Source organism: Myotis myotis, unplaced genomic scaffold (assembly GCF_014108235.1).
Source record: "Myotis myotis isolate mMyoMyo1 unplaced genomic scaffold, mMyoMyo1.p scaffold_m19_p_2, whole genome shotgun sequence".
In the NCBI taxonomy this organism is placed as follows: Eukaryota; Metazoa; Chordata; class Mammalia; order Chiroptera; family Vespertilionidae; genus Myotis; species Myotis myotis.
This window is the reverse complement of record NW_023416324.1, coordinates 177,617,821-177,629,977: the sequence shown is the minus strand read 5'-3', so window position 1 is coordinate 177,629,977 and position 12,157 is coordinate 177,617,821. Positions and strand designations below refer to the sequence as shown.

Below are 12,157 nucleotides of genomic sequence, written 5' to 3'. Positions count from 1 at the left end.
ACAGAGTCCATATGGCCTGCAAAACCTATAATATTTAGTATCTAGCCCTTAGGTAATAAAGATGCAGCTAAAATAATACCTAAGGGAATTGTTTTAGCCTTCAAATTTGAAAATTAATTAGCTAAGCATCTATCTGAAAAAAGTTAGAAAAATGAAGTCAAAGTAAGCCCATAAAAATAGAAGGGAGAATAATAAATGTGAGTAGCAATTAATAAAATAAAAAATGAATTCACAATGGTAAAAATCAGCAAGATTTGATTATTTTCAAAGAGCAATAAATGCCATTACTTGCAAGATAAGTTACAAATAATTCAAATCAGGAATGAAATACTAGAAACTCTGCAGCTATGAAACAAATAATAAAATATTGTGAACAACTTTATGGCAATATCTTTGAAAATTAGAGGAAATAGAAAACTTTTCCTAGGGAAATATATAATTTACCAAAATTGACTCAAGAAGACGTATAGAAATCTGCACTGTCCTATGAACAACAAATAAATTAAACCAGCAGTTGAAAATTCTCCTCACAAAGCTCTAGCTCTCTGATGGCTTTCTCAGTGAGGTCCTTGAAAATTCCTACTAGTACTCTTTTACAAACTTACCCAGAGTACAGAAAAATAAGAAACACACAAAAATAGTTTTATAGAAGAGGACATAACTTTAGTAGCCTGATAATGTGACAAGGGCCAAAGAAAAAGAAGAATGAGCATAGGTGAAAAATTGTATAAAAATATTACCCCAAAAAACTAGATATATACAAAATACAATATGTGATAGACAAGCTGAGTTTATTCCAGAAATGTAAGGTTGTTTAACTTTGAAAAATCAATCAATATATTTAATTATATTAACAGACTGAAGGAGCTACATATAAACAAATGCCAAAAAACCATATAATAAAATTCAACATCCACTCCAAATTAAAAAAATTAAAACAATCTCTTAGCAAAGAAAGAAAATATATGGAAAAGCCCTTAATATTATAAAGAGTATCTCAAAAAACACCACAGTAAACTTCATACTTAATGATAAAACAATGAAAACTTTCCCTTTGAGATCAGGCACAAGACGAGGGTACCTACAATCACCACCACTGTTTAGCAATGAACAGGAAGTTAGATAGCAAGGGCAATAAAGCAAGAAAAAGAAAAGTAATAAACATTGAAAAGGAGGCAAAAAAACAAAACAAAACCCAACTTATTTACAAATGATGTAAGTGCAATAAATAGAAATTACAACCTAGATCAATTATTAGAATTAATGAGAGTTTAAGCAAGGTTGCTGGATACTTACTATACAGAAATTAACTGTATTTTTATATACCAGCAACAAATCAGAAATGAAATGTTTTAAAGAAGATAACACTGATGGTAACATTTAAAAAATAACATGTAACCAAGAATAAATCTTATAAAAGATATGCAAAATCTTTAGGGAAAATTTGCTTCAATAAACAGTTATTAGCTATCCATAAGGGTAAACATGTTAAGAAACCCTTACCACAAACCAAACAAAAAAATCAATTAATGATCTTAATGCAAAAAGGAGAATCTAAAGCAGCAGTTCTCAACCTGTGGGTCGTGACCTCTTTGGCGGTCGAATGACCCTTTCACAGGGGTCGCCTAAGACCATCCTGCATATCAGATATTTACATTATGATTCATAACAGTAGCCACATTACAGTTATGAAGTAGCAACGAAAATAATTTTATGTTTGGATCACAACATGAGGAACTGTATTTAAAGGGCCAGAAGGTTGAGAATCACTGATCTAAAGAATGCGGATTTAGCGCTAGCTTCTTTGGCTCAGTGGATAGAGTGTTAGCCTGTGGACCAAAGGGTCTTATGTTTGATTCCGGTCAAGGGTGGTACTTGGGTTGCAGGCTCCTCCCTAGCCTGAGCCCTGATTGCCTTGTGCAGGAGGCAACCAATCGATGTGTTTCTCTCACATCGATGTTTCTCTCTCTGTCTTTCCCTCTCTTCCACTCTCCTTAAAAATCAATGGAAAATTATCCTCGGGTGAGGATTAACAATAACAACAACAATAAAAAAAATGGGGGGGGGGGAGGATGAGGAGTTAGCCAAAGGAAAGAAAGATGAAAAAGCATAGATTTATGGCTAACATATGTCCCATATATTATATTAAAAGGCTTTTCAAATGAATATGAAAAAGATGGACACCCTGGGTGGCAGAGGGAGCAGTATTATGTTTTCAAACAATATGAAAACAGAATTATGTTTTCAAAATTCATTAGCAGGATGTGAAAATTCTAATTGTTACCTTAGGGCTTGCCTTTCTTGATCGACATATCTTATTTGTGACGCAAGCATAGTTTTGTGAACCTTAATTTCTTCAGTTCGTTCTTCCATAGTTGTTTGTAATTGCTGTTTTCTTTTTTCCAGAGAAAGAACTTCTTCTGCTTTACTGTGAAGCAATTCACGAGCACGTTTAGCTTCAAGTTTTAAAAGACTGTCTTCAATCATCAAATCCTATCATAGTCAAATATTGAAAAATTATTTTTATACCCAAACCAAAATATTTTTCTTTATTACTGCTACAAAAGTCAAACTTGAAAACAACTTTTTTCTGATTTGACCATTGACCAATATGTTAACTAAGGTTAAATTTAGATTGCTCTGAGTCATGACTCTGGTTTTCCTTTGCTTTTTTTTTTTTCCTCTTCCTTTTTATTTCTGTCCTTTTCACTTAAAAAAAAATTATAGCCATTCCAAGTCTTTTACTATAATTCAATCCTAAATTCAAGTTTTATTAAAGAAAAAAAGGAAAAAATTATGCCTAAAATTGAAACTGAAAATATATAAAGCTCTATGGGTGAGCATTTTTACTTTCTAAAGTGAATCTCATAAAATGATATGTAATTAAATTTTTATTTTAAAACGATTCCATCATGAGTAGAGTCCTGATAAAAAGTATACAGATAATTTTCAGAATAGAAAGCCCAGAAACAAACACTCAAGAATATAAGATTTTTACTATTTCAAAAATATAGTTTTTTAGTTGGAGAAAAGAGTATATCCCTACATTTCATATGTACCAAAAATAAATTCGAGATGAGTAAAAAAAAAAAAGTTAATGCAAGAGATAAAAACAATGCCGCTATTAGAAATAGCAAGAATTTGTTTGATTTTTATATGACAAAGAAGTTTCTAAACATAACATTTATACAAGGAAAAGCACTTAAATGTTTGATGTTTAAAAAACTTTAATGTCAAAAAACTAAATAAAGCTCTAGCTGGTTTGGCTCAGTGGATAGAGCGTCGGCCTGAGGACTGAAGGGTCCCAGGTTCGATTCCGGTCAAGGGCATGTACCTTGCTTGCAGGCACATCCCCAGTAGAGGGTGTGCAGGAGGCAGCTGATCGATGTTTCTCACTCATCAATGTTTCTAACTCTCTATTCCTCTCCCTTCCTCTCTGTAGAAAATCAATAAAATATATTTAAAAAACTAAATAAAAATTTAAAGGCAAATGGAAAAAATATTGGCACTATTTAAGGCAAAATTAATATTTTAACATATGAAGTTCTTTTGCAAAGCAATTAAAAAATATAAACCTCCTAATGGAAATATGGGCCAAGAACATAAACCTGAAAGCAAAAAATAAAAATTGTGGAGCATCCTATATAATAAAACCTTAATATGCAAATCAACAGAATGACAGAACAACTGGCAGAATGACCGGTCACCATGATGCACACTGACCACCGGGGGCAGATGCTCAATGCAGGAGCTGCTCCCTGGTGGTCAGTGCACTCCCACAGCGGGAGTGCTGCTCAGCCAGAAGCTGGGCTCACGGCTGGCAAGTGCAGTGGCGGTGGCAGGAGCCTCTCCTGCCTCCGCGGCAGTGCTAAGGAGCAGCAAGCTGAGCAGTAAGGAGCGAGGGGTCCTAGACTGTGAGAAGGCACAGGCTGGGCTGAGGAACCCCCCGCACAGTGCACAAATTCCATGCACTGTGCCTCTAGTAGTATAATTAAAAGAAACTGTTTTAAACAGTTTTGTTTAAACACTAGGGGTCCAGTGCACAAATTCATGCACCTTGAAAGGAACTGTGGGCCGTGAGGCTACAGTGGGCACAGAGGCAGGGCTCAGCACATCCTCTGCACCCCCGCTGGGGCCCCTGATCCCCTGTCTGCTGGCAGCCCTGCTCCTGCCACCACTGCTCCCATGAGCTGATGGTGCCGGCCCCGCTCGCGGAGTGATTGGGGCCCGCACCAGCAGTGGGTATGAGCGGGGCCGGTGCTGTCAGCAGGAGTGAGTGGTGGCTGCTGCCCTGATCGCCCTCAGGAACAGGAAGAGGTGGAGAAGCCCTCAGGGGCAATTGGGGCCGGCAGTTGCTGCTCGTACCTGCTGATGGTGCCGAGCGATCGGGGCCGGCACCAGGTGCTGGCAGCAGGTGCAAGCGTGCCTGCAGTAGGTATGAGCACTGGGCCAGACCGTGGCATGTGGGAGCAAAGAATTTTCAGTAACAACCTGAAGCTGGCCCTGATGACAGCAACTGGTGCCCTGCCTTGGTCTGGCGCCCTCGCTCACCTGCTCCACCATCTGCCGCGGTAAATGCCCACCATGTTCCGCATGCACCCCCTGGTGGTCAGCACATGTCGTAGTGACTAGTCATTTGGTTGTTCTGCCATTTGGTCTATTTGCATATAAGCCTTTTATTATATAGGATATTTTAAATTTTATTTTTAAACATAAAGTGTTTCAAAATGTCACAAAGTTTAAAAATGCAGACTAAAAACAATGAGATATCATGTTTGACCATCAAATTGACAATAACTTTATCAACTGTAAGATCCAGCTTTGATGGTGGTAAGTAAAATAGGATGCTTACACATTGCTACTGGTAATATTAATTGAACCCTCTAGAAGACAATTGGACTTAAACATAGTTTTAAGACACTGAAAATATTCATTCTTTTTCAACCTTAATTATACAGGTGGAGATTTATCCTCAGGAACTAACTGAACAACTGTACAATGATATATGTGCATAGAACATGATAATACTATTTAAAATAGTCAAATACTAGAAACAATTATAAATCCAAAAAATAAGAGATTGCCCAAGTAAATTATAGTAACTTTGTGCAATGGACTGTGGGAAGACTTCAAAAATTTTTTTTCCTGGTCACTACAAGATCATATTTTTAAAAATTATCTTTATTGCTGGAAGTATTACAGATGTCCCTTCGTTTTTTTGTCATTTTTCCCCCATTGACCTGCTCCACCCCACACCTGCCCTTCCCAAGCCTTCACTACACTATTGACTGTGTCTGGGGGCTATGTGTATCCTATATAATAAAAGGCTAATATGCAAATTGTCCCCTCAACTGGGAGTTCAACTGGGAGTTTGACTAGGGGGCAGGGCCAGCCTGCCACTCACCTGTGGCCCCTCCTCCCGGCTGGCCCTGACCCCAACCCCCCCCCCCAACTCTGATTGGGTGCAGGGCCAGCCGACCGGACCCCACCTGTGCACGACTTTGTGTACTGGGAATCTAGACTAAAATGCACATTGTACCCATGGGAGTTTGACCAGGAGATCCATCACTTGCTATTATACACTGACCACCATGGGGAGGCACAGAATGAAAGAAGGCCCCAGATGGCAGTCAGAAGGCCCCGATAGGCCCTGATTGCCGGCCATGCTTAGGGACCCTACCCGTGCTCGAATTTCATGCATTGGGCCTCTAGTATGTATATGAAATCTTTGGTTAATCTCTCCCCCCATCCCCATCTCCTTTACCCCCATCTTCCTCTGAAATTTGTCTGTTCCATGTTTCTGTGTCTCTAGAATATTTAATGTTTTTGAAGCATGTATAATATATTAACAAATTTTAAATACAATATATATAGCAAATTTTCCTTGAGACTGGAAAGAAATAATGTATTTTAACACTTTAGTGACTTACTGTCTTTTTCAACTGTTGCTATGTTTTCTAAGTTTTCCTATATTGAGCCTGAAAACATGTAGATTTTATTATATACTCATATTATTTTACTGTACCTGCTTCAAAGCTCGAGCTTTACTAAGTTCTTTCTCTGATCTTTCATTGAAAAGGTTTAGTTCATTTATTTTGGTCATGAGGGACTTTTTTTCATCAAAATTTTTACTGTTTGACATCTTGATAAAGTAAAGATCATTCTGTAAGAAGGAAAAAAGGTACACAAATATGTTTTTAAATAGTAATATTAAATACACACTATTAAACATCTTACATTAAATTATGTGCTCCATTAAATATTAAAATAAATCAGATTTTTAAAGTCTTATTATTTATGCTGTAACATCTCTAATATAATATTTATGAATATTAACATAAATTCTTTTTCATTTTTATCATCTACAGTGGGGCCTTGACTTAACGAGTGTCCCGACTAACGAGTTTTTCGAGATACGAGCCGTCTCTCGGCCGATTTTTTGCTTTGAGTTGCGAGCTAAAATTCGGGTTACAAGCCAGCTTCAGATACCCCACCGCTAGTTGGCGCAGAGAACGTCACAGTGAACACCACAACATCAGCCCAGCATCACGTGTCTCACTCATTCATTTTTGATTTGACATACGAGTAACTTGAGTTACGAGCTCCGTCATGGAATGAATTAAACTCATAAGTCAAGGCCCCACTGCATTGATGTTTTGGGTTTAGTTTACTTATGTATGGTTACAGTTCAATGTGATTCTAAAGGGAAAGACATGGGAAGAGGGAGCCCAAGCTTTGGTTCACCTTCTAGAGTTCATTATTTGATTCAACCCAAGTCCCAGAAGGTAAAGACATTAACAGTGTGAAAAAGCATAGGGTCTTGGTTAACAGTACAAGCTCTGGAATCAGATGATAACAATACCTACTTCCTTAGTTTGCTGTGAGGATTAAAGAAGTTATTGGCCAACAATAAAGATTAAAAAATAAATAACTTTAAATAAAGAAGTTACTGGCAAAGAGTATGCACAACAGCATTTGATATACAAAAAGCTCATGTAGTATTACATATATAATCACATATTGCTAGAGAGAAAAAATGTTATATAAGATCTAACTCCATAGGATGCATTGTAGGTCATACATACACAGATTATATAGTTTTCTAGCTTTAGACCAGTTTGTATCCCTCCTTCCACCCTGAACCCAGAACAAGGTTTGTGCTTTTAGTCCCCTCTGGGTATGTAAAGCAAAAACTTTTTAGTTCCAAGATCTATCTCTCTTTCCTCTCTTTTTCTTTCTCACTTCGTCTATACCTCTCCCCTCCCCTCCTCTGCCGTTCTCATTGCCTGTATGTCTCTGAAGTATTAAGACCTAAGACTGTAGCAAGACAGTAAGAAGAAGAATTTTTTTAAAGAAAATGTGATTTCATAAAATTAACTTTTAGAACCAAAAAACAAATTAAGTTTAAGGTGAATTTCAACCAAAAGAAAGTAGTTTCTGTGATGCACAATAAGAGATGGAGTGGCATGGGAGCAGGAATGCAGAATGACTTTACAACCCCATGCTACTGAGAGCAACCTTCATTAGAATAGTAACAATATCTTTCAAAATTCACTTGCATTTCTATTAATTTATTTTTCTCTCTGTTAAAACCAGAGTTAGAATACGTATAAGTACTAGCCAATTGCTGAAGAGGGAACACTAAACCCATCCCCACACAGCAAAGCAGGCACAGTTCAGGCCAGGACCAAGAAAGATGATAAATAGTTCACCTTCTTATATTTCTAATAGAAGCCCAATGCACAAAATTCGTGCAAGGGGCTCAGCCCTCAAAGCCTCGGCTTCATCCGGAAGGTCACCCAGAAGGTTGTTCAGCCATCAGGTCTAATTAGCATATTATGTTTTTACTAGTGGCCCGTTGCACGAAGATATGCGCAATAGGCCTTCCTTCCCCTGGCTGCCAGCACCGGTTTTCCTCCAGCACCCAGGACCCAGGCCTTTGCTCCTCCAGCCAGAGCCTTCAGTCTTCGCTCTGCCGCTTTGCACCTACATATGCAAATTAACCACCATCTTTGTTGGGTTAATTTGCATACTCTCCTGATTGGCTGGTGAGCTTAGCAGAGGGACGGTCAATTTACATGTTTGTCTATTATTAGGTAAGATTAGTATTCCTATACTCTGTATCATTAAAACAATACCATTTACTGAGTACTTGCTAAAAAGCACTGTACGAAGATATAAACTGCTTGTAATTCTCCATAATGCTGTAAAATTAATATTATTTTCCATTTAAGAATTGAACAAACTAGGACACAGAGAAGTTAAAACAGCAGTGATATAACCTTGACATTCAAAACCAATTCTTTCTGATTCCAAAACATGTGCTCTTTTCTACCAAACCAAGGAAACATTTTAAAAAGACATTTATCATGCTACAAACTACTCCCAACCAACATTTTATCATCATAAAATAATTTTTTTTTAATGTAAAAAAGTTAATAGCTCCCTTTCTCCTTTGTTAGCCCTAAAGGAATCCAGGGCAATTCCTCTTATAGCCACTAGAGGACACTCATCACTAGGCCTTCCCAGCTGTTTAAAAAACTGAAACCCTTTGGTGTTGTTACCCATTCAGGTCCATGCTCTCATTCTTTCACTCTAACTCTCCAATTAAACTTTAACATACGTTTTATATTACATAGGCTTCCCTAACATAGGTTTTATATTACTATAAACATATTAATATATCTAAAGATTAAGATTATTCTCATCTTATTAACAAAATTGAGTTATTTGAAAAATGTAACTAAGTAAATATTTGAATAACGACAATAGATGAGCCATAAAACGGCAGTTTCTTTTAGAGGTTAGTTCATACATAACAGACAATCAAGTTATTATGGCAAATGCATAAAAGAAAAACTGGAATTTATCAATGCTTTAGATCATGTACTATTTAAGAGTATTTTGAAGTCACATGAACCAGTGCTCAAATCCTAGCTCCTCATGTACTAGCTGTGTAGCTGTGGACAAGTAACTTAATCTGTAAAACAAGTAATGACATCTTCCTCATAAGTTCCCCTATTTATAAAAATAAAATGAAATAAAATACTAAATGCATGTGGTGTATTTAGCATGTAGTAAGTGCATAATCAATGGTAATGTTGCATTTTTATAGAAATATGGATATCTGTTCATACGTTTATTATATATGTGTGTAGCTTGGCAATCACCTATCCAAAGTTAAGTCTTAGGAACATGTTCTCTTAAAACAGAATGACTAATGACTAGCATATTTGAAGCATAAAAAGTGTTTTTGGATAAGTTACATGAAGCTTCTTGATCTGTGTTTCCAAAGTGCCAAATGTAGAATTTCTCTCTTCCAACGTCTCTTTAAGTTCAACAATTTTTACTTGAAGACCTTGTTTTTCTTCTGAATTAATTTCTCCCCTTAACCGTGACATTCGGCGTTGCACTTGTTGAATGTGAAAATCCTGTTACAGTTTATTAAAATAAGTTAGTAAGGAGAAACAAATGGTGAAAAATATTTCTACAACTATAAAGACATGGTAAAGACCTTTTTATCAGTTGGCCTAGGTGTCACTTTAAGCCTTCAGTAATTTACAGGATAAAATCCTTCCTACCCTAAAGAGAGAAACACTAACCTATTCTTCAACAATCAGGGTACATGGTAGTGACATATAAGTAATCTGAAAATATAACAAAGTCATGTAGGGAGCTATTTATTGTATTACCATGATGGAACCTCAGTAAACCCACTGGATATACATGGACATACATTTTTGAGGATACATTTTCAAAAGGGGATGCAAAATAATAATAATATAGTCATGAGTTGTTAGCCATAAAAAACCCAAAACTTCTAATGAATTATTTTTTTTAATTAAGCTTTAGCATCTGTAATTTTGAGAAACTAAAAATATATTAGATAGGGAGATTAAGATGTACAGAGGGAGGACATTAAGAGGTTAATGAGACAGAACAAATAAATAGAAAAAATAAGGAAAAACTGAAAAAAATACTTTTAACCTATTTGTCTATGGGTGGGGATGAGAAAGCCTATGTCCCTATGTCCACACAACTAAAACATCAACATATAGTTTTTCTAGGCTTCAGATGTCCAACTCCTTGTTTTGTTTTACTCTACGTTCAATTGCCCCAGGTTCCTTTAAAGCATGGTTCTCCCTCAAAAGAGTTGTCTGTCCTCTTACCTGTTTATTTCAGACAGAGAAAAAAAAAATAGCATTTAAGGCTTCCTCACCCTACTAGTGACCTAGCATGAAATCCCATCTTCAATATCTGTCTATCCCTCAAAGAGTGCTTAGAAATTTTTGTTTTCCCGGAGCACTGTAGTATCTTGACCATCACAGCTATAACAAGTCAATATTCATAAGATATTCATAAGAATAACATCTACCTGACTGTACATAATTTCTTGCTGCTTCAAGGTTTCAAAATCCAGTTTATGTAGCTGTTGGTTGAGGTGCTTTAGAGAGGAACGGGTTCCTTCAATTTCTGATACAAGAGATTTTTCTTTCATTGTCTCAGTCTGTAATTCACGACCTATCTTAAATAGCACACCTTTCAATATGGTCAATTGAATTTCCACTTCCTGGTGATAAGAATAGTAGTGATTAGTGAAATTTTAATACCGGAAATATTTTATTTTATAAACAGTATAATGTAGGGGGCTCATAAATGAACCCCCAACATTTTAGCTCTTGAGGTATAAAGGCCTCCCACAATTTCAACAAATCCCCAACATTTCTTATAGTCTACTCTATGCTAGTAGACTAGAATAGTAGTTTTCTATTCTTGTATCATGTACCTTGATCTGTTATTTCACCCTAGCCTTAGAACTAGGGATTCCACTGGTTTCCTTAGAAAACAGAATATAAATTCATGTTTACTGAAGTCTTGAGGGTGTTATAGGGAAGAAATTACATCATTCAATCTCCCACCTTCTTTGGGGCACAAATTAAGAAATACAATCTGATATAATCATATAAAATGCATTATTTTTCATATAACAGACACTTTTCATTGGGTTTAATACCTTCTCAAAGATTGCCTAGCAGAGTTTTCAAGTTAGTGCTTGGTGGTGAATAACACAGCACATCTCCAAAACACATAGGGTTGGGATTTTTCCAAACAGACACAAAATCCAATGGCTATAAAAATCAAGATTCTGAACACAACCCTGCTAGAGCACAATTAGTACACATGCTACAACCTTATTTTTTTTCAAATTCAGCTAATTTCTTTTAAAATGTCACTAGTTTTTCATTCTGTTGCCCCAAAGTCTATATTTCAAGTGAATTTTACCATTTTTACAGATTTCTGATAAGTTTTAATACTGTCCCATCTCAGGTGCTACAGAAAATCATGCTCTTGGAAGAAAAAAATAAGTTAAAAAAATAATGTTGGACTCAGACACCACCCAAGTCAACACTGCTGCATGACTTCATTACTCAGGAATTTTAAAAACACAACACACTGAGGAAGCAGATTCTATCCAAATACGAGTGAAACCATCCTTGATATAAACCTCAGCAAATGAGGGACTTTTGCCACCATCTTCAACTACCCTTCTGCTTCACACACACACACACACACACACACACACACACACACACAAGTTAAAAGCCTGGTTGGTGTGGCTTAGAGGTTGAGCATCAACCCATGAACCAAGTGGTTGTTGGTTCAATTCCCTGCCAGGGCACATGCCTGGGTTTTGGGCTCAATCCCCTTTAGGGGGTGTGCAGGAGGCAGCCAATGGATGATGCTTCTCTCTCATCAATGTTTCTATCTCTCTATCCCTCTCCTCTCTCTCTAAAAAGTAATAAAGGGGAATTTTTTTTATTAAAAAAAAAAGTTAAAAGCAAGAAGTAGTGCCTATAGTGTCAGGTCATACAGTCACTTTGAAATTTTCAAAGAGGAAATTTAACCCCTTCCAGTTCCTCAAACATTGGGTTTAATGCTACCAACATGCCAAAGAGATTAAGGTAGAAGGGAGATGTCGATAAGGTCAGTAAAATAATAGCATTTAAGAGCCCATTTACTGATAAGTGATGCCAGACTTTACGAGGTTAAAAAGATAGCAGTAGCACATGGTGAAGAAATACAGCTAATAAATGCAGACCATTGGGGGGGAATTTGCACACAAAAAAATGATAATCATATAGAAATCAGTTGTAAA

General features: G+C 36.6%; 1 protein-coding gene across 1 annotated transcript in view; it reads right to left on the bottom strand.

Annotated features, from left to right (window-relative positions):
* CCDC39 (coiled-coil domain containing 39) overlaps window positions 1-12,157 on the bottom strand; it is a 54,871-nt gene that overhangs the window by 14,675 nt on the left and 28,039 nt on the right. The window contains exons 10-13 of the mRNA XM_036352206.1: window positions 10,376-10,570; window positions 9,267-9,431; window positions 6,026-6,163; window positions 2,285-2,493 (exon numbers count right to left, since the gene is read on the bottom strand). Of these exons, the coding sequence (XP_036208099.1) occupies window positions 2,285-2,493; window positions 6,026-6,163; window positions 9,267-9,431; window positions 10,376-10,570 (707 nt within the window). The remainder of the gene's footprint in view (window positions 1-2,284; window positions 2,494-6,025; window positions 6,164-9,266; window positions 9,432-10,375; window positions 10,571-12,157) is intronic.